This window comes from Amblyomma americanum, chromosome 1, assembly GCF_052857255.1.
Source record: "Amblyomma americanum isolate KBUSLIRL-KWMA chromosome 1, ASM5285725v1, whole genome shotgun sequence".
In the NCBI taxonomy this organism is placed as follows: Eukaryota; Metazoa; Arthropoda; class Arachnida; order Ixodida; family Ixodidae; genus Amblyomma; species Amblyomma americanum.
Window position 1 is genome coordinate 27446433 of NC_135497.1, and position 23073 is coordinate 27469505.

At 42.7% G+C, this 23073-nt stretch overlaps 1 protein-coding gene across 5 annotated transcripts in view; it reads left to right on the top strand.

Moving 5' to 3' along the window:
• Positions 1-23073, top strand: part of mgl (low-density lipoprotein receptor-related protein megalin) — a 158107-nt gene that overhangs the window by 97297 nt on the left and 37737 nt on the right. For all 5 annotated transcript variants that reach the window (XR_013310170.1, XM_077645080.1, XM_077645091.1 and 2 more), the window contains 22 exons: positions 808-1037; positions 3556-3741; positions 4624-4838; positions 4932-5075; positions 5381-5590; positions 5701-5896; positions 7110-7363; positions 7465-7614; positions 10119-10412; positions 11003-11116; positions 11208-11327; positions 13864-14103; positions 14694-14828; positions 14969-15094; positions 16487-16618; positions 16692-16811; positions 17389-17511; positions 18536-18738; positions 19248-19432; positions 19786-20014; positions 20333-20510; positions 22888-23022. Coding sequence is in view for 4 of the 5 variants with exons in the window: in XM_077645080.1 (XP_077501206.1) it covers positions 808-1037; positions 3556-3741; positions 4624-4838; positions 4932-5075; positions 5381-5590; positions 5701-5896; positions 7110-7363; positions 7465-7614; positions 10119-10412; positions 11003-11116; positions 11208-11327; positions 13864-14103; positions 14694-14828; positions 14969-15094; positions 16487-16618; positions 16692-16811; positions 17389-17511; positions 18536-18738; positions 19248-19432; positions 19786-20014; positions 20333-20510; positions 22888-23022 (3919 nt within the window). In the remaining variant the exon portion in view is untranslated. The remainder of the gene's footprint in view (positions 1-807; positions 1038-3555; positions 3742-4623; positions 4839-4931; positions 5076-5380; positions 5591-5700; positions 5897-7109; positions 7364-7464; positions 7615-10118; positions 10413-11002; positions 11117-11207; positions 11328-13863; positions 14104-14693; positions 14829-14968; positions 15095-16486; positions 16619-16691; positions 16812-17388; positions 17512-18535; positions 18739-19247; positions 19433-19785; positions 20015-20332; positions 20511-22887; positions 23023-23073) is intronic.

Sequence of the window (23073 nt, forward strand, 5' to 3'; positions counted from 1 at the left end):
TGTACAATACACTGTCAATTCAATACCATGCACGAGCGTCTCCAAAAAGGGGTCATGATCTGGCTTCCATGGTGGTTTAGCGGCACTTCCAATGGCGCTGTCATCAGGTAGACTACGTGATCAGAGGATCTGCAGTTTCTTCTGGATTTTGGCCTTGGTCACTTTTTCTTTCTTTCCAACCTGAAACTTCGTTTTTGTGAAGCATTTGCTGCCCTTGCAGTTTGTTCAGTGACCGAAGGAGTGAGCAGTATGTCATTAGAAAGGAATGCATATGCATTTCATCACGGCGAGATAAAGCTACTCCTACATAAAGTCAATTAGACAGAAAGGCCTGCTTCCACTTGCCTGATCCGAGACGTATGTATGTGTGCTGCCCTGTTGCTTTTGCTTGTTACTTTTTTTGTTTGAATAGGTTTCTGTGCAATCCTGCTTTTAGAAATGTCTTTTTTCTTATGGCCTGAGCACTTATCTTCATATTATTAATTTTTCTAATTTTAATTTTATTTTTAATTTTTTAGTATTTATTATAGCAACCACTGCTCTAAACACAGCCATTAGTGCATTAATTACTGCTACATATACTACTCTTGCTAACAAACAAGCCAAGATAAACTATATGCGACTGTTCAGTCCAGAACGCTGCCACATATATCGTCAGAAAAAAAAAATTCTCTTAAATATTTTCCAAAAAACAAAACAAAACCAAAACTGCATTCTTAATAACCAGGGAAAAAAGTTCTGAATTTTCAAGTCCTCTTTTAAGTATCGGAAGGGCTTATTGTTTGCTTTCACAAAACTGTTTTTCAGATCCACTCAATGAGGCTTGCTGGAGACAAGGAGCTGAGGTCTCCAATCAGTGTAGTCTTTTCGTGGAATCCTGTATCCATGGCTGTTGACTGGGTTGGAAACAAGCTCTATGTCTGTGACTCCTTGGGGCAGAAGATTGACTTGCTTGAAATGGATGGCCTGAGACATGCCATTGTGCTCAGCAGAAACCTCTCTAACCCACAGGACATTGCCCTAGATCCAACTGTTGGGTAAGTAGTTGCCTGGGGCTGTATTGGAAAAAAAAAATGTATTGGCTCCTTGTTGTACGGTTATGAGGCTTCGCTGAAAGAAAGAAAAAAGTATTTGATCTTCTGTTTCACATGGTTTACCAGTTACAAGCGATTTTGCTACCAGTGTGGTACATACAAGATGCCACAATACTTCACTGCTTGTACCAGCACAGCAACTTTCTCTTCCAGAATTTTTTCCTCTTTAGGCAGTAATCATTCAATTCAGATCAGTGGTGGTGGGAAAAAAAACAGTTTTGGTGATGGATCAAAAACAGATAGTTGCGCAGTGGTGCGAGGGAATTCAGAACAAATAGTAAGACTACCACAGTGTTCATCCATCTTCACCGCAGAGTGCTACGCAGTATGTATGACCATAGAAAAAATACTAAGTGAGAATCTCAGAAATGCTGGTATTTACAGACTCCTTAAGTGTACTTAGAGCTCTCCATTCTAAAAATGCAAGCTCCCGTCTGCTTGGTGACATCATACACAACATAGTAACTGCCACAGCTCAAGGACAAAATATAAAATTGTGTTGGGTCCCGAGTCATGTGGGAATAAAAGGCAATGAGAGAGCAGATGCGTGTGCTGGTAAAGCTCGTGGCAAGGAAATAATGAAAGTAAATATGCCGTTTAATGATTGCATGAAATTAGTAGCAAGGCAACTAAGAAAAAAATGGCAGTCGGCTTGGAACAATGAGGTCAAAAATAAACTACACTTGGTAAAACCAGTTTTAGGTGAATTTAAGTCGTGTGTGCACCAAGAAGGTTTCAAGGAAGTGATCTTATGCCGTCTTCGAATAGGCCACACGGACCTTACGCACAACTTCCTACTAACAAAACAAGACAAACCTGTTTGCCAAGAATGTGGAGATGAATTCACGGTTAACCACATTTTATTCTATTGTGTGGAACTGGAAGAACTAAGAAAAACGTATTTTACTGAATTTTATAATAAATGCATTCCTTTTCATCCCGCACTGCTTTTAGGAGATGATGCAATTGTTAATATATCGTGTGTTTTTAGCTTTCTTAACAAAACGGGATTTCTCAAGAGACTAAATTTTTTACCCACTGGTTTGTTGGAATTTTAGTACACCGCAGCCAATTTCTCATGCCTGAGAAGAAAGCTGAGGCTTTTATTTTGATTGGTTGAGAGCCTCGACATCCTTCCGCAGCCAAGGAAGGCTACTGAGGTGACCCGGCCCTCTTTAAAGCTTTTACTTGTAGCCATTTATAAAATCTGTGTATGTGTTCACTGGGTAATATTAATGTTTGAGGGCCGCTAGAGCAGGGATGATTCTTGCATTTCTATAATATTCAACAAAAGACTTTTCCTATACCTTGTTCTTGGCGCATGATGGCCTCAGTTGCCTATGTGCCATAAAACACAACACAACAAACACAAGTACTTGAGTTGTCAGTCTTCATTTGCAGTGTGATCTTCCATATTCAAGGAGCAGGTGACCAGACATGTAGCATGCAAAGTCATACAGGGACTTGGAATTAGACAGCAATTACTGTTCAGTGTCCACTCTAGCATAGCCTTGCGGCTACAAAAGAAACCTGTACAGCTTTCTTTAAAGCTGTGCATTGAAGAAAAATTCATCCTGGTTCGAGGATCCTATCTGGGGCAGTTGCTCTACCAATTGAGCTAACCAGGACAGCTAACAGACTGCGCGGCGAGGCCAAATCGGTCAACAACTCGAAGCGAGAATGGGGTTAGTCCAATGTATTTAGGGGAAACCCCCAAGGTAGTGTAGGTAATTGGAGGAATGGAGTTTTTTAATTTTTGTGCAGAATATTCTTTACCGTTCATTCTAGCACAGCCATACGGTGATGAAGGAAAGCTCCATCCTGCGAGTATGGAGCCCGAATTTTTCTTCCAATGCAAATCTTCTGAAAAAGCTGTACAGCTTTCCTTTTTTGGCTATGGGAGGTTGAAAGGCATTCCTTTCATGTGATGCCTGTGCTAAGTTTGATGTGAACTCCTATGTGCACCATCCATGATGGACTGGACTGGATGTCAACATTATTGTCATTCACTCATGCCTGCAGAGGTGTTGACACCTTTTATACTGTCAGCACATGCTCAGCAGGATGGCTGCACAGCATGCTGCTTGAATTCTGGGCATAGAATTTGAGAAAAGCAGCTGTATGCACTGAAGATTTTATGGTTGTTCTTGTAAGGGCCCTGGGCTCTGAGGACAGTCATACTACCTTTCCATGCTCTTTCCTTACACTGGAGCTACAGCTGTATGGTTGCACTGGGCTTTTAGAGTTAAAAAGTGTTGTTCAGGCAAAATGGTTGCTGACATCTATCTGTTGCAAAAACATTCTGCTTCTATTGCAAATGTTTTGCAGTTTGCTGATGAAACATTCAGTATGCCTATAGAATTTGTTTATTTACAGATGGTTTCCAGTTTGCATCAAAATGTTGCATTGGTGTGCCTGCCCTATTTGTTTTCCATGAGATAACATAATTATTTTATTGCAGGTACATGTTCTTCAGTGATGGTGACCACATTGACCGTGCACACATGGATGGATCACACCGGACCACCATAGTTACAGCCATCTACAAGGCTACTGGCCTCACTGTAGACTACGTCACCAAGTTTCTTGTATGGTGCGACTCCCAGCTCGACCAAATTGTTGCCATTGACTACACTGGAAGCAACAGGTATGCCGTGTCTGTCAGCACTGTGTTATCTTGCACACAGTTTAAGTCACAGGAAAGGTAGAGAGAGTACTCAAAGGCGGACTAGAAAGCCATGGTGGCCTAGTGGTTATGGTGCATGGCTGCTGACCCGAAAGACACGGATTTGGTCCCGGCCACAGCAGCCACATTTCTATGGAGATGAAATGCTAGAGGCCCATGTATTGCATGATGTCAGTGCGCATTAAAGAACCACAGGTGTTCAGAATTATCTGGAACTTTCCACTGCGGCTTCCCTCATAGCCCGAGTCACTTTGGAACGTTAGCCTTTAAAACCAAACCAATGAAAGGCAGACTAAGTTAAGCAGTGCAGCTTATACCTGTGCTTTTAGTCCTTGAGATCATAAGGCACAGAAAAAAGAAGTTGCTCCCCAGGTTTGCATTTTATCTCAGGCCTGTTGTGCTTTGTCCCTGAAGCTTGTGCACTTGAAGTGTAGCCACAGAGAACCACTGCCAAACATCAAATCCTTCATAAATTCCTTCAATTCCACCAATTCCTTTTTGTGTGAATGTAAACATTCACACAGTGATCCATGGTTAATATTTCTTTCTTAGTCTCCAATTATGATCATGTTAACATTCAGCATTAGTTTATATTCTTTTGTGTACATTTTTCACCTGTAAGGACACCTGCCATATACATACTAGTCACTTTTTAGTTTTCTCAGTCTCACACTTGCTTTGTGCAGTTGAAAGAACTGGGTGAATTGGTACCTGTCTTGATGAAATTCTTGGTTAAACATCTAGTTATGTGCCTATAATTGGCAGCGTCTTTGTAAATAAGTTTGGGTTCATTCTCTGGGCACTTGGCACAATTACTGAGGGCATCTTTTTTTTTCTTTTTAGGAACATCATTATTCGAGGCAGCACCCGTGTTCCATCTCCCAACAAGATCACACTGTTTGAGGACAAAGTATATTGGACGGACGGCACTAGGCAGGGGGTTCTGCAAGCAAGAATTTTCAACAACAATGACACGGTCACAATAGTGCACAGAGATAGGCAGCTCTCAAAAGAGCCTGGTGCCATCAAGTCCTACCACCCGCTGAGGCAGCCAGTTGGTATGTGAGCACTGTGCATAAATTCTTATTTTTACATGCGCCTATCTCAGGTGCAATTTAATTTGTTAACCTTTTGTGGTTATTGCATTTCAGTGTCCAATCCCTGTGGCCTGAATAATGGTGGCTGCCAGCATATGTGTATTGTGACCCGAGGGTCTGGTGGGTTTGGGCTGCTTGGGTACAGATGCGTTTGCCACACTGGATTTGAACTGCTGCCTAACAGAAAGGACTGCACAAGTAAGTGGGAGTTGCTTGCTAGGGTTTGGAAACTCATTAATTGGCTCCAAGTGATGTGAACTGTGTGGTGTGCATTGTGTGTCGCTGAGAACTAACTTTTGAAGACCATAGTGTTTGTTACTGCAGTTTCCAGTTCTCCTTTTAGTGCTTTTATGTGGATTCTTTGTAATACACTTGTCATGGAAGCCCACTTTTATTAGTATAATGCGTAAAGCTTAGCATTATCTACAACCTCAATTCTACACCATAATTTAATCATGGCAGCCTTTATATAGAGTTACATTTATTTTTGGTTTCCTTTCCAGGGGTGTCCACATTTTTGCTGTACTCTCAGCAGAAATTTGTACGTGGCAGCCTTATGAACATAACTCAGGACGGGTTCACAGATGCTATGGTGCCAATTGTGAGCAAATCGGCTCGCTTTGTTGGTTTGGACTTTGATGCTCGGGAGAGGTTTATTTACTACTCTGATGTCATCCTGGATGTGATCTACAGAGTCACAATTGATGGATCTGGTCAGTAACCAGAGGCACTTTTGTGTGCCTGCTTTGTGCTTTCTTTTTATATCATTCATAAAATGCCATCCGTTGACATTCATTTTGCCCATTTTGTTTTGTCAAAACAGGGAAGGAAAATGTTTTAGCATCTCAGAATGAAGGAGTTGAAGGCCTTGCCTTGGACTGGGTGTCTCACAACCTGTACTACATTGATAGCCGCAAAGGAACATTGAATGTTATCAGTGTAAAGAACTTCCAGTACCGAAGAACACTGTTGAAAAACTTGAAGCGCCCTCGTGCTATTGTTGTTCACCCAAACAAAGGGTAGGTGTTGTGGTTTTGTTAAGGCATTTAATTTTATCTGCGAAGTCGGATTGCATCATGATTGCCGCAAAGTGCTACAAAACTGGAATGTTAGTACAAACTACTGTCAAATGTACTGCCTTCTTGTGCTAAGAATGCATGTTAATGATGATAGTATTTTGGTCCAGTATTGAGCATTATTTTGCTATTAATGGAGATATTGTGAATGGGTGAATTTGCGTTAAAGGTTAATTTTAATTATGTTGTTCATTATTTCATTGTTTAGTGCAAGTTATGTGGGGTGTGCTAAAAAATAAAGAAATAATTTCTTGTCTGCACTGCGGATAACACTGGAATGAAATACCACTTGAAGAAACTTTAGGGGACCTCAAGGAAATGTTTGCTTAAGTGAAAGTTGACTGAACTGAAATGAGCAGGAGCCACCCATTCTGATGAATCGAAGTAAACATCTGCCAATTTCTATTTTAATTTTTATGCCCCAGCCCTGCAACAGCCGCAACAATGAGGCTAGCAGTATGTAATAGATAAATAAATAAAAATACATTTTGCAGTACTAAGAACTTAATGCATGTATTGTGTAATTGGCTCTCTTGATAGAGGGCAGCAATTTTCTGTTGGAATTTTTGGATTCACCATAGCCACCATCATAAAGCGGAACAGTTTAACTGCGATTTTGTGTCTTTTTTTCTGGCACAAATGCCTCCTTGGCAGCAGAGGTTTTCAACTGCTGTGGGCTAATTAATGACTCTGTTGCTGAATTTCTTGTCATTTTCTTCGAAAGCAGCTTCTTCCTTGACTTTTTCCTAAGGCTGAGGGTGACGCAAGCATGTTAGCCAGTGGCTTTCAGCTACTGCTCAAGCAACAAGCCAGCTGTGTAGCTTTACAAATCTAAAGTGCAGAGTACATTTCATTTTTTGCAAATGAAAAGCAACCCAGTGTCGGAATTGCAATGTTTGAAGTTTCAGAGGTGGAAATGCTGGATATGTCTCGAAATGTTGTTAGTATTGTGTTCTGGAAGCAGTACGTACACGGTTCCAAAAATGTTTCGGCGGTAGGTTTTGCAAAAAAAGATTGATGTCATTCAAGTGACATTTGTTCTCGTGGTATAATTTCACTGTAGTAAAGTCAACAACAATAAGTTGCTAACAAGTTGTTGTTAACAAGTGCCACTCACTGCCCCTCTCATGAAAGGCTTCTTTATGTGGTTTTGCAGGTATGTCTTTTACTCTGAATGGGACAGGCCAGCAAATATCAGTCGTGCATACCTGGATGGAAGCAATGTGATGGTTTTCCGGGGTGTGCTTCTGGGCTGGCCCAATGGACTCAGCATAGACTTCCAGACTGATCGCCTGTACTGGTGCGATGCCCTTCTTGATCACATCCAACATGCCAATCTGGACGGAACAGATGTCCAGACTATCAACTCTCCACGCATTAAGCACCCATTCTCACTAGTCATTCATGGAGGTAAGTTGTAGCAGCAGTGTCATGTTCTATTGCATAGTACACTGCTTTGTACTCTGTGGAATTTGATGCATGAAATTTTTTTCTCCTTTTGCATGCTGCAGATTCATTGTTTGTCACGGATTGGCGGCTAGATGCGATCTTGAAAATGCACAAGATTACTGGAGCTGATGAGAAGATAATCACCACTGTAGAGGAAGGCAGCAGACTTTATGGCATTAAGGTCTACAGCCGGGACAACCAGAAAGTTGACAGTAAGTTGGATGGCATTGAATGAGGCCTTTTGGAACTTAATGGAAGTTTTGTTGCGTTGAAATGAACGAATACAAACTGCATCTCATTTTTTTTTTTGGAGTGTGTAAACACTACTGCGGAGTGTGACATCAGCTAGTATCGTCCTGGTTTAAGGAACATCTTGCGTGCGAGTGCATCTGCATACTATCCGAGACACTGCAGTCGGATATCCCTCTTTGCCCTTCCCCACTCTGCTTGCACGCTTCAGACAAGTTTGCTTCGATCTCTACCTGGTTACTCATATAGTTCCTGATGTAACATATTTTGTTTAATCTGTGCATTCTGTCTGTAGGTGTGTGTTTAGCCATCGTGCATACGTGTACTAAGGTTTGACCTTTTGGTGAGTGCAGTCATTTTGGATTAAAACTGATTTTTGTCAAATGGCTTTGTGCAGTGTGGGAACAATAATTCCTTTGTCCCTGTTAAGCGCAGGTTGTGTTATGTTATGGTGAGATTGCTTTCCAGATATAACCTCAGCTATAATATGTCAGCGCCAACAACTGTTGCGTCAAGTGGAGAAAATAAAAAAAATTCACTCTGCCTAACCGCACCTTTGTTCAGGCTCAGATTTTGCAGAGAGGTTGCATTTGATGGTCAGTTTTGTTACGTACTGCATTTAGGTGGCGTACTTGCCTGATTCCTTCAGAATTATTCGTAAATACCGATCGTCTGCGGCGACGGAGAACCAAAACCGAAAGACTTTGCAGCAATGGTACCCGTGGCGCCATAGCTTGCACCTACCGGAGAAATGAGCTCTTTTTCGGTTCGCCGTTGCTGCAGACAATAGGCATTTCCAAATAATTCTGACCGAATCAGGCAAGTACGGCCACCTAAATGTAGTATAAAACGTAACTGACCATCAAATGCAACCTCTGTGCAAAATCTGACCTCGAACAAACGTGCGTTAGGCTGAGAGAACTTTTTTTACGATTTTCTCTTATTGACGTAATTGTCAGTAGAGATTGGCTGTTCACTGTATTTTGCTGTATCACAGTACTGGATGGGCTTGTGACAATAAATGAAGTAGTGGTTGACAGGTTCACTTAAAAACCGTAAAGACCAAGGTCAGAAATTTTCTTTGTTCTGCATGAATATATATAAAAGCTGATGTATGACCACTGATTTATTCAGTTCTAACGCCATAAGCTGCTTCTATGCACTTTTAGCAACATGCAAGATTGCTGAAAAACAGTGGTATGCTTGAAGAAAATTGAGGTAGAAATTATTAATGTTAGCATGAAATTTGCAGTGGTTTAAGCATGCAAATTAAAAAGTCAAAAGCAAGAAAAAGGCAGCATTAAACATGTGGAAAATGCATATAATCTCTATATTTCACATTGATGTTATCATCTGGACTCCTGTTTTAGTGTGAGTTAGAGAAGAACACAAGCATCAGTGCCTAGCTACTCAATTGGAAGAGGGAAAGTTAGCTTGCAGCAGCTTCATTAGAAAAATATTCTACACAGTATGCTTATTATTGTTCATGTACTGTTGATAAGCTAGGTTTTCTTCTACTTTTGCTTAACATTTGTTCTTAATGGGGCAATTTTTTTTCTTCGTATCGGAAATTTTGCTTGCGAATATTTCCTCTGAAATTGTGACCTTTGGTTTTCATCAATCACTGGGCTAATGAACACTGCTTATCCTTGCTTTCATTCTTATATTTGTATTGAAAGGTACTTTTCAAAGGTGCTTTTCATTACTGTTTGCAGGATAGAGCAAAATGCCCTTTGTGTAGTTGTAAGTAATCAACCCGCGTTGGTTCCCTTGTCAAAGAATGTACGTCGTCACATGGTGGCTGTCATGAATGAATGCTGCTAATGGTTTGTAAAGTTTGTCAGGATTCTATAGGACAATTTATAATGCATAATTAGTAGCCCATGCATGACTTGCAAATACAGAAGACATGCAGGCTGCTGCGATGACTCAGTGGTTATGGCGCTCTGCTGCTGACCCGAGAGATGCAGGTTTGATCCCAGCAGCAGTGGTCGAAATTTGGTGGAGGTGAAATTCTAGAGGCCCCTGCACTGTGCGACGCCAGTGCATGTTAAAGAACGCCAGGCGTTTGAAATTTCCGGAGCCCTTCACTACGGCGTCTCTTATATCCCGAGTCGCTTTGGGATGTCAAATCCCCATAAAATCAAGAAGACATGCCTTGAGAAAAGGTTTTCTTAAAGCATGTTTTTGGCTAGTTGATGTGTGGCTGCTACGCATTTACTACAGTAGGCCCCTTGTGTGTACAGCTCCTTGTCAAGTACCCAGGCTGCGGTTTCGATTAGGCCTGGTTCAGCTTTTCCTTGCCCCTGTGTTTGCACTGCCTTTAATTAAAAGGAAAACACTGAAGGCTGTTATTGTGGCTGTTTGTGTATGCACATGTGCTGAAAGCCAGACCCCTGACAGCAAGCAACAAGTACGCTCGTGCACACTGGTTAATGTGTGCTTGTCTCCTTCTATGCTGTCCCAGGTCGGCACCCATGTCAGTTCAATAATGGTGGCTGTCAGAAGCTGTGCTTTCCTGTCCCTTCAAATGGAAGCCAGGGTCCTGATCTGGTTGTGAGCTGTGGCTGTCCATATGGGGAGCAGCTATCCAAGGACAACAGGACATGCATTTCAGACCCATCGGCCGAGCCACCTGTGCAGGCATGCCCCAACACGTGGGACTTCACTTGCGAGAACCAGCGTTGCATTCCCAAGACGTGGGTGTGTGATGGAGATGATGACTGTCTTGACAACTCGGATGAGATGAACAACTGCACACGTGAGTCGTTTGAAAGTGGACTTGTTCGGGGCATATTGCTCCTGTCGGTTAGTGCACATACTAGTAACTTGACTGAAAGTTCATGCTTGGGTTATGCTGTGCCACTCCACTAGTCATGTAGTGAATCTAGACTTATTATATTACTCTGCTTTGGTGGTAGAAGTGTTATCCCATGGAGGTTAGCAGGGCCTAAGCCATTTTGGTTAAGATTGTAAAGACTACTAGTTTAGCTGCCAGGTATGTTGTTTTTGATGAGCATGAAATTCGAGAATGAAGTTTTTTCACATCCCAAGAAAGGACAGCGTATCAGAAAGAAGTTTTCATATTTTGGCTGCTCCTTGAACCATCCTTCATGGCGTCCTGCACGATTTTGAATCTGCATTGGGTGCTTGATGCTTGAAATATTTGTGATATGAACATGTACTCTAAGATTTGCACCCATAAAGTGGTGCAATGCAACCTAGTCTTAAAAAATTTATTTGGTTATAAAAGCTCTAGCTTTTTCTTCCTTGAAAGGCTTCATCTTCTAAATTTAAGGTGTCTATGTGATGTGACATTACATGATTGCATGCTCTTACTTGTTTTTGCAGGCAACACATGCAGCCCTCGAGAGTTTAGGTGTGGCAGTGGACGATGCATACCCCTGTCATTCAAGTGCGACTCTGACAATGACTGTGGTGACTTCTCAGATGAAACGGGATGCAGTACGTTAAAGTTTTTGTTCTGCCTCTTGGGCATTGCATTCATTCAGGCATACAGTGAAGCAAACTCATTCTGCTTACTTTTTATCTTCAGCCAATGTGAAGTGTGACAATTCAGAGTTTTCCTGTGAAAATGGACGATGCATTCCACAGTCTTGGAAGTGTGACTCTGAAAATGACTGTGGGGATGGGTCCGACGAAGGAGATTTTTGCAGTGAGTATGCCAGCCATAGCTGATGGTGCACTGCTTGAATTATTTTCTTGGTTTTGATTTCTTGAATTGCTGCTTTGATAGTTGTAGCTTGACGTACACACATTGCTGCCACTGCAGCAGCGTCATACTAAGGTGGGGTTAGGAGCCTGTGCTCTAGTGGTGTTATCTTGCGAAGCTGAGTCGAATGGAAATGGGAACACGCTGTTATTGCAATTTTCTGCTCTTGCCTGCATATGTGCTCACTCAAAGGCTGAGCGGTTGACATAATCATAATTGTTGATTCTTCTTCTCTTCCCTCCCCACTGAGAACTGTGAGGGAGTATAGCAGTTTTGATATATCGTAAAAACCGGAATATAGGTCGAACTTTTTTTCAAAAAACCATCGCGAAAAGTCGACCCTCGACTTATATACCGGACATTGGCGGAAAAACTACGGAAGTCTTGCAACAACGGGCGGAAGAAGTAAACAGCCGCCATCGACATCAGCAGCAGCGCGGCGTGGCGTGGCGACATCGTAGCACCGTCATTTTGCGTTTGCATTGTTTCTTTGTTTAAAAATGAGCGGAAGGCGACGGCAATTCACCGTCGCCTTCCGCTCATTTTTAAACAAAGAAACAATGCAAACGCAAAATGACGGTGCTACAATGTCGCCACGCCACGCCGCGCTGCTGCTGATGTCGATGGTGGCTGATGTCGATCGCCTTTTTCTTGAAGGCGACGGCAATTCACCGTCGCCTTCAAGAAAAAGGCGATCGAGTACGCGGAAGCTAACGGCAACGTGGCGGCACAGCGCGAATTTGGAGTGGCGGAAAAATGCATTCGCTACTGGCGGAAGCAGAAGCAGCTTTTGGTTGCTTGCAGCAACCAAAAGAAAACTTCATTTCGTGGGCGGACTGCAGCGTACCCAGGACTGGAAAACAAGGTTGCGGATTTCGTCCGGGAGCTTCGTGCAAGATCGCTGCCTGTGACTGCTGAATCCATCCGTTTTAAAGCGGTACAGATCGCGCGCGCCTCTGGACTGACGAGGGCGCAATTCAAGGGCTCGCCATCCTGGGTGCGGCGTTTCATGAAGAGGAAGGGCTTAGCACTACGGCGCCGTACTTCTGTGTGCCAGAAACTGCCCGAAGAATTCGACGACAAGCTAATCGCGTTTCAGCGATATGTAATTGCGCATCGGCAGCAACGCGACTACATGATAGGACAGATAGGAAACGCCGACGAAACGCCAGTGTGGTTCGATATGCCCTCAAGCCGGACTGTTTCCGAGAAAGGAGCGAAGCAAATCAAGCTTCTAACAACGGGCAACGAGCACTCGCGGTTCACTGTGATGCTCGCATGTACAGCTGATGGGAAGAAGCTGCCCCCTTTCATCATTTTTAAAAGAAAAACATTGCCGAAAGAGAAATTCCCATGCGACGTCATCGTCCGGGTTAATGAAAACGGTTTCATGAACGAATCGTTGATGCTGGAGTGGGTCCGGCTCGTCTGGAAGCGGCGACCTGGTGCTCTCTTTGAGCGAGCGAACATGCTCGTTCTGGACTCATTTCGAGGCCACCTCACAGCCAACGTAAAGCGGGCCCTGTGCGACGGCAAGACGGACCTCGTGGTCATCCCTGGTGGACTGACATCTGTGCTGCAGCCACTAGACGTGGTGCTAAATAAGCCGTTTAAAGATAGAGTGCGCGAACTCTATAATGAATGGATGCTGGGCGATAACCCGACTACCCCCACCGGCCGCCTGCGACGTCCACCGCTTGCGACTGTTTGTGGCTGGGTGTCGTCGGCGTGGAAATCTCTCCCGGAAGAGATGGTGCGCAAGTCTTTCAGAAAATGCTGCATAAGCAACGCGCTGGACGGCACAGAGGACGATGCTCTATGGGACGTGGCCGGCGAGAAGCACTCGTCATCGGACTCTAGTTCGGACGACTCTGATTCGGAGTAGCGCTTGCGCACTTTGTGTCCTTCTGTGTACTGCACACCCGGCCAATTTTTAACAGTATCGCGCGACCATCGACCCGCGTGTTTGTCAGCACCTTATCATCACGGCACGGAGCGGCGAAAAAGCGAAAGTAAGCGCATGTGTATACATGCGCGTATCTCGTTTGTTTCGCCGTTCAGCGCCGTTAATATGGTGCTGACAAGCACGCGGGTCGATGGTCGCGCGATGCTGTTAAAAATTGGACGGGTGCACATGCGAGCAGCATTTAAATAAATACTGTCACCATTGTGCAACCGGCTGAGTCGCATTTGTTTCAAGGTAAGGGTGTCTCAGTACTTTTGCCATTGAAAAATATTTTTTTCATTTTTAAGATTGGTTAGTTGGGGGGGTCGACCTATATTCCGGTCCGACCTATAGTCCGGTTTTTACGGTATTTTTGTTCAGAACAAAGTCTCGGGGTGTTACCGCTAGCTCTGCAGCCCTTAGAATAACGAATTTATGGCAGCAGTATTGCTTCTACGTCAGACTGAAGCTCTCTAATTAATAAAGAGACGCATGACTGATGCCTCCTATGTATGGCCTGCTTGTGTTTTTCAGAGGAAAAGACCTGTGCCTATTACCAGTTCACTTGCCCTGGATCGGGTCACTGCATCCCACGCAGCTGGGTTTGTGATGGAGACAATGACTGCTTTGACCAGGCCGATGAGAATAACTGTCCTCCTGCTGTCTGCAGCTCTTCACAGTTCCAATGCTCCAACAAGAAACAATGCATCCATGAAAGCTATCGATGTGATGGAGTTAGCGATTGCCAAGATGGCTCTGATGAGCAAGGCTGTCGTGAGTGTTACCATACACAGTCACTCATATGGGGTATAGTATGTTCTTGTAAAGTACCATGGAAGGAATTGTGCACTATATGTATGGAACATGATGCATGTTCAGCATTAATGCAAAAATACAAGCACCCTCTGATTCTAAACACTTTCCTCCTTCAGCTTTTAGCTACCTCACTCCAGAAAAAGCAAAGTACCAATTTAAAGAACTTTGAGTACAGTCTTAGCCCCTATTTTTGGGGAAAAGCAGGGGCTTAAATTTGTGTTAGTGGTATAATTTTTTAGGTTAACACCCTATTTCCTGCCTCCATCGTCTTGTTTGAAGAATAAAAATTATTATTATTATCATTATTATTATTTTGTGCCTAAAACTTAGTTCTTCTGTAACTTGAGGAGGCTGCAGTGCATCTTTAATGAGTATTAATTTTGTTTTTTTTTGTTTGTATTTCTTATTATGTGCACTCCAGTATTGTCTTGAGCTGATGTGGCAAGTGCTTGCAAACTTAGTCCCCCATGATATACATGTAGCCTGCACTGACTACATTAAGTGGGTTTAGTGTGTTCACAACTAGTTTGCCTTTATTTTCTTCACAGCATCATTGGCTCCTGATCAGTGTGACCTGGAGAAATCCTTCCAGTGCAAAAAGTCCAGGGTGTGCATTCCAAAGTTGTGGTATTGTGATGGCAATGCTGACTGTGAAGATGGCAGCGATGAACCTTCCTCTTGCGGTGAGAGGCTTTTTTTTTTTTTTTCACGAGAATGAGTTGATTGTATAGATTTGGCAACCATTAAAAATTAATTAGCATAAAAAGAAGGGCTTTATTTTCATTGTTTTAGTTTGGTAACACTTTCTGTCATGCTTTGTCAGGCCAAGTCGAGTGTCCGCAAAATCACTTCAAATGCAACAATTCCAAGTGCATCTTCAAGTCCTGGATTTGTGATGGCAGTGATGACTGTGGAGATAACTCCGATGAAGATGCCAGGCATGCCTGTGGTAAGGAGTGGTCTATAGTACTTGAAGCATAGTAATATGATTGTAGTTCATATTGAATGCCAGTTTTATTTTTAATTTACGTGGTCTTGTACAAAAAATTTCATGTGAAAGAATGTGCTGGGCTTGCCTTGCTAATTTGCAAGATAGAAAATTTCCGCTGCAATTTTGCTTTCAATTTGCAGCAGCAGTGAAAAGGTTGTTAGTAATGTCGCTTATAGTTACATAACTGAGCGGAAATTGCGTGAGCCAATAAGGTGGCAATTTCAGTTGGCCATTGTTTGCTCAATGCACGTAACCATGCATACGTGTGCATGAACAAAGTCAATTGGGTCTGACTAAATCCCATCTGGTTGGGATGGTACATGACGAACGTAGATGGTGCCATCCAAAAAAAGAAAGTGATGGAAACACATTTTGGCTCCCCATAGGAGCTTTGTTTACAATGAGGAAAAACGTAGTAGCATTGCTTTTTAAATACAGTGCATGAACTAACCCAGGCACCTTGCATAGATTGGAGACAAATTTCTTTCATTGTGGTTAAGCATATGCACTGCCGTCTAGATAATCAATAATTCAGGATAGAGCCTTGACTCTCCGATATACACAGATGTGCAGTCGGCACATGGAAATGTCTTTCCATCATGTTTCCTATAGTCGGCTGCAGCTATTTTCATCATATTGTGTACATAGAAACCAGCCACTGTAGCTTATCATGTAACAGAATGCATCTCAATGGCACTGATTTAACATATCAAGCTTGACGGTGCGAGCACGAGAGGAAGTTAGCACCAGGCACATGGAGATGTGTGCCCCTTTCAGACGCCTGACATGGAGTGGCGCTGGGTGCGCAATGCTTACGCCTAGGAGGTGTCATGAAGTCGTTGCTTAAAAGTAGCAGCTGTGTAATGACACAGTCGCATTTAAGACCAGCAGTGGGGGGTTCTCATAGTTAAGTCTTACACGCCACAAATACATGTAGGTCGACTTCCTCAATTTCCGATGGCAATTTTTGCAGGACGTCGACACAGCTTCAGTACATTCTCTTTTTTTTTTATGTAATGGCCTTGCATGTTAGAAAAATGCATGATTTTGAAAATGCCTGTTGTGCCATTCAACCTTTTGTGTGCCAGAAGTATTCGGAATATTTGCTTCAAAATATATTAGATGAACATTACTATTCATTTCGAAATCACTTCAAACCAAACCAGCATTCGCACATGCCTAATTTCAACCATTTCTCAGTGGTTGCACTGGAAGCAATGCTTGCTTGCACAGAAATCATAAGCCATGAAATTTTTTTTTGTACTGCATTAAGTGCTTTTTTTTTCCTAGCTTGTGCTTCGATATCTCGGCGCAAATGTGTGAAAGCTGAATATTTGTCTTATTTTTCAGTTGCACCAAAGTTCCAGTGTGAGCATGGCCAGTGGCTTTGTCCTGGAGTTACAGATCGCTGCGTAAACATATCCCTGGTGTGTGATGGAAAGCCTGACTGTCCCAATGGGGCCGACGAAGGCCCTGGCTGCGGTGAGTTCAGTCGCCTTGCAATCTGTGAAGCAGTGAAGATATCAGAGAAGAAAATGCAGCTTGTCTGTTGCAGCATCAACACCCTGCAAGGGAAACAAGGCTGGTTGCACGCATGGATGTCATGTTACACCCATGGGCCCACTTTGTACCTGTCCGAAAGGAGAGGTGCTCAATGATACGACGACCTGTGTTGGTGAGCGCATGTACATTTTAGCTTCAACCAATTCCTTTCTTCCTGCAAGCTGTAGCTCACTGCTGACACCTCCATGCCTGTTGCGACCACACAGGGAATAAAAATGAAAAGTACAGTTCTGTTTGTTTGAATCAAGCATTTTTGAAACTATGCTATTTGAACAGATCATAGCAATGCTAGCATGAATTACCTGCTGCAAAGAGTCATACTAACATTACTGGTGCCTGCAGTCCTTAAAATGGTCTTGTGAAAGCTAGCAGTGCTTAGAAAGAAGCTGTTCCGAGCACGACGCTTTGGTAAATGCCTCCATTGCAGTTAAAAATGCACTGCTTGCGTGCTGTGGACAAGTAGTTGCTGGTTTACATACTCTCAGCATGAAATTTCATTGTATAATAGTTATTCGGTCTAAGGTTTGGGCCCCTTTTCTTTTCATTTAAAATTTCAAGATTTGTCTTGTCATATCGTACATATACTTCAGTTGTGTCAACTTGCCCCAGTACTAGATATTCTTGACATTGTTTTAGTGTTGTCTAGTCTTGAACGCAGTGTGAATGTGTTCTTTCTTGCTTTCTTTTAGACCTCAATGAGTGTCTCATTGCTGGAACCTGTAGTCAGCACTGCACCAACAGCAAGGGATCATTCACTTGTGCATGCGAGCAAGGCTACACCCTTGAGCTCAAACACAAGTGCAAAGCAACCAGTAAGTGTTTTAAACATTTTTTTATTCTTGCGCTGGCTTTTGCCTAATTATAGGGAAAAAAAAAAACGCCTGGTAATAGGGTCAGAAGTAGGGCTAACCTCGGAACACTTATTTCTAGTTGTGTGGCAGAGGTAATCACTGCACTGCTTGGTAGAACCATCTTGCTGCAGTGCAGCCCGCATATGTCAAACCCGGATATTTCGAATTGTTGGGTAGAATCGAACCCCCAAATTGTCCCCTTGAAATTCCCGCATAAAAGTGAAAGAAAGTCGAGCACTATACAGAACTCCAATTTCGCTGGTCATTAGATATATTGAACCACATGCTGCACCCCTGCAAGTGGCAATTCTCCTAACAGAGCTCTTGGATCACTTTTCACGCGCAGAGACTGGTCTGCAGTCTCGTACTCATTTCTCACACCAGAGTGCTCTCATACGGGGAAACCAACCTAACTTACTAAAGTCTAGATGTCGCGGAAACAAACTGTACCCTAATTTTAATGAGCGATTATTCTATTTATAGTGTACTTGTAACAGGATTGGACAAGTTATGACAGTGCATTGGAACTGCCCACTGCCTGTCCACTGCGGGTTCAGTGTGAAGCAGGTTATGCCTAGCGACGCCTAGCGAGCAGTGGACTCTCCGTACTCTGGCGGGCATTGGTGCTTCTAGGTTACATTGTTGTGTCTAGGTTACAGATGAGCTTGTCTGTTGCCATTTTTTAAATACTGAATTATCGATATATCTAACTCCTTCTTGACACCCTTCGAGTTCGATATATCCGGGTTCGACTATTGTAGCCATCTGAAAGGAATGTAAACTGCTGCATTATAAAACTTCTGGCATTGTAAAGAGGTAGTGTGTTTAATTGTGTGTTGGATATTAGAATGTAGCTTTTGCATTCAAGGTTTAGCTTTTCTATTCTCCTTCTAATGGCATGGACCTGTGCTTATTTTGAAAAATAAGGCTTTGGTGTCAGGCAGTAAACAATGTGTTGTACTGCTGTCTTCTTTTTGTGCTAAAGACAGGTCTGATGCTTTCCTGGTCATTTCGAATCGGCGATCCATCTTGGTTGCCAACCTGGACACAAGCTTCCTGGAGCGTGTGCCAGTCAAAGTGGAGAATGTTGTGGCTACTGCTTCAGATATGGCCACCAACACCATTTACTGGTCGGACATGAGTGTGAAGAAAGTCTTTCGGCTGACGAAAGGCGGAGAACCACAAGTGGTTGGTGCTATTCACAAATTTGCACTTTTTTTAAATTATGAAGTTTGAAGTTTATTTCTTGAAATACATGAAACATACATGCATACACTGATTGATCATACAGAAAGAGGTTCCAGAGCAATATGCTATAATGAGACTTCTTCTTTGTCATCTTGAAACTGTGTCAATCACTTATACTGGAAGCACCAGATAAGGAATAGTTTTGGGAGGGAGTTTGGATACTAGCGTGTTAGTGCGAAGACTAAATATGCATAACTTTTGTGTTTTTTTTTATCTGTATATAGCCTGGCAACTTGCCTTTCAGTTCAAAAAAACTTCATTCAGATTCGGTTACTTAACCTTCTATGAACAGCACAGCCTGAATGTGAGGTGAAGTACCTTGCACAAGTTTACAGATGTTTCCTAGTGCTTTTACCTTTTGCTTTTGAAATTAAAAAAAAATCTTAGACTGCCCATCTCTGAATTGCTTTTGAGTATGTGCTCAAGCATCTCCATGTGGTTTCTTCCAGGTGATCTCCAGTGGCCTTGACCTAGTAGAAGGCTTGGCTGTTGACTGGGTGGCTCGCAATCTCTACTGGGTGGATTCTCGGCTCAAAACGATTGAAGTGTCCACACTGGATGGAAAGAACCACATTGTGTTGCTCAAGGAAAACATTAGTCAGCCAAGAGGACTGTCTTTGGACCCTAGAGAAGGGTGAGTGCCTTTGATTCCATTTTTTCATTTGCGTGGACCCGAAAGCATATGTAAAAAATGGGCATTCAGAGGAATTCGAAACAACTGTACATTCAGAAGAGGAGAAAAAAAAAACCCTAGACTAAACTTTGTTACGGTTCAGATTCCACATATTTTAGTTTGAAAACAGTTGCAACTAAATAAAGAAGTGAAGTTTTATCAAATACTGTTCAACCTTTAACTCAATGACTTCATTTGGTTATTGGTATGTATATCTGTAGGTAGGTGGGTTCATGTTGATGCTGTCCATCGGACTACTGTGTCTGCAAAGTTTGTTTTGTTCATCCTGGTCTATTTCTGCTTGCAACTTTCAGTGTGCGGCTCATGTTTTGGACCGATTGGGGCGAAAACCCACGTGTTGAGAGCGTCGGCCTTGATGGTACCATGCGGAAGACTATTGTTCACACCAAGATCTACTGGCCCAATGGGCTGACCCTTGATCTGCCCAACAAGCGTATTTATTTTGCTGATAGCAAGCTTGACTATATTGACTTCTGCAATTATGATGGCTCGGGACGTCAGCAAGTGCTGGCACACAACCACGTGAGTGTTCCCTTGGCTGCATAGTGCCCTAACTAACTTTTCTTGACTTGTCTTTTGGGACTGAGTTTAACTTTGGTAGACATCAGCTAATATTCCATAAAATTCTTCAAGAAATTGATGAGAGGCAGAAAGAAGGCATCTTGCTTGTTTAAATTTTCGTGGGCGTAATGTACTCACCCTGAACGCATAACAGTACTAGCAGTGTAGGCTGCACATGTTGGTAATGTGTGGAATTCAGAGTAGACCTTCAAATGCAAACAGGAATGTCACTTTCCCTAAAATCGGTTGACACGACGGCATGCACTCTGTTTTTTTCAGTATCTGCTGCACCCACACTCTCTCACCATCTTCGAGGACACACTGTATTGGACAGATCGCCAGCTGAATAGGGTGCTGTCGTGTCAGAAGTTCCGGGGCACCAACCAGACGGTTGTGTCGCATCTGGTTAGCCAACCTCTGGGCATTCATGTGAACCATCCAGTGCTGCAGCCGCCATGTGAGTGAGGCTGCCATGTTGCCGTCAGGTGTCGTTAACACTATTACTAGGGGGGGGCCATGTTGAGGACGGAAACCCGAGAACTTTTTGCATCACTTCTGTACTGTATTGAAGACAAATCTTTATTGTTTGTGAATAGAGGGCAAGGAAAATGGAATTTTTGGAAGCGCAAACTTGAGCAAGGGGGATGTGGAAACCACTTGTCCACTGAGCAACATTCCCACAAGTGAGTCTGGGCCCAGGCAAAGCCTCAGTATACTGAGGCTTCCCGCCTCCCCCTTGGTCAAGTTTGTGCTGCCTTAATGATTTGTAGGCATTGGTTTAACAAATTATTGATGTCTTGAATTCTGGACTGAGCGTTGTGCCCGGACTGAAACGGTTATTCTTTTAATATCTCAATTACTGCATAATTTTCGTACTGTTTCATCATTTTTATGAACAAGGAGACAGGTTTTGTGGCAGTGCAATCTGTCTTTCTGCCTGATCATGCCATATGTGTGCTTATTCAGTACCTTGCAGTTTTTCTTCTTACTATAAGAACTGCCTCCTGCTTTGTTCTCGCCGGTTTTACTCGATGTTTTTTTTCTGTTTTTTCATAATAATAGTTCCTAAGTCACAGACCAGAGAGCCATTGTGCAGCATTTTAATACATATTTTCAAAGCATCTTTTCAAATTCCAGTTCATGTACCCCTACAGTCGCAGTTTCATGACACCGAAGTCAATTTTGTTTCTTACGCTGGGATATTTTCTATGCTACTAAACTTGAAAACCGAAAAAGCGTGTGGCCCTGATAACATTCTGAACATTTTTCTGCGAAGATATGCCGAATCAGTTGCAAAGTTTTTGTATGTAACGTTTCAGGCATCCTTGCGAACTGGGAAATTGACAGGTGACTGGAAGACCGCCCGAATCGTCCCTGTACCTAAGAAAGGAGATCGTTTAATGCGGTCAAACTACCGCCCAATCTTCTTTATTTCATCTTGCTGTAAATTAATTGAACACGTTACTGCTAATCGCATAAATGAATTCCTAAATTGGCACACCATTTTATTCAAATTTCAGCATGGTATTCAACAGTGACCCAATTAGGAACAATAGTTCACTCACTTGCGTTGACCTTAGACAGTAATGGCCAAGTTGATCTAATATTCTTAGATTTTAGCTAGGCTTTTGACAAAGTCCCTCATGATAAATTAATTCTAAAGCTTAAATCTATTGGTTTTCCTGAGATATTAGTTTTACCTGGATTTCACACTATTAAACTAACCGTAAGCAGTATGTCTCAATTGATGGAGAATAATCGGCTGCTCTTGCAGTCACTTCTGGAGTGCCTCAGGGGAATGTACTTGCACCTTTATTATTTTAGCTGTATATTAATGACATCGTCGCCACAACTGTTCCTGGCGCAGAGATTTGTTTGTTTGCGGATGATTGCTTGCTGTACTGAGACATTACATGTTCTAATCACTAGATTGACCTAAACGCCTCTCTAACATCCTTGCATGGTTCCAGAAATGGGACATGGCTCTAAACAAAGCCAAAACTAATTTCCTTCGTGTGACACGTAAAGAAAATATTTTTTGACCACAGGTATCACCTTGGACAAACACTACATGAAGTTTCCAGCTTTAATACCTAGGCGTAACATTAACTAACAATCTGTCCTGGAATTCACATGTGGAAAATATCTGCTCGTCTGCCTTTCGCAAACTGTTTTTTTAAAGAAATAAACTCCAAAGCCCTCGCTCAGGTTAAACTGCTCGCGTATAACTCACTAATCAGGCCTAAGCTCGAATATGCATGCATGTGTGTGGAATCCTTATACTAATACCAGTATTAAAAAACTTGAAAGAATCCAAAGAAAATCTAAGATTTATTTATTCTAAATTTTCACTGTTTGATTCTCCGTATAAGCTAATGAAATCTAACTGTATCCAATCTCTTGAGGCAAGAAGAAAAAATATTTGGCGAGAATTTCTTTCCTTGCTCATCACTAACAAATTGGCGCTTGATCCTGCATCCTACTTATCATATTTAGCTACACGCATCATACGTCACCATCATCCCCGTTCACTTACCCCGTACTTTGCTAGAGCTAACACTTTTAAATTTTCCTTTTTGCTGTGTGCCATCAGCGAGTGGAATTCACCGACAGGATGAATGTCAGCGCATAATCGTTCTGCATGCCTTTTGTTATTTTTGTAATTTTTCTTTTTACTTGTTGGCCTTGTATCTGTAATATATCTAATGTGTATTTGTTCTGCTTGGATCTGTAACATGATCTGCAGTATGAAAAAAATAAATAAATAATTCGACTCTCTTCTTGTAAAGATGTTCAGAGGCATAATTTTTGATGCGTGCATTTCATCCCTGCAGCTAGCAACCCCTGTGCAACTGCACCTTGTTCCCACCTGTGTCTGCTGTCGCCATCAAGGCCCAGCCAGTACTCATGCCGTTGCCCACCTGGCTACACACAGGACCGGGCTTCAGCCAGTGGCTCATGCGTGCCAGGTGGGACATTTATGTCTGGTTGCTGTGTGCTCTGCAGCATGTTGCTTTCAA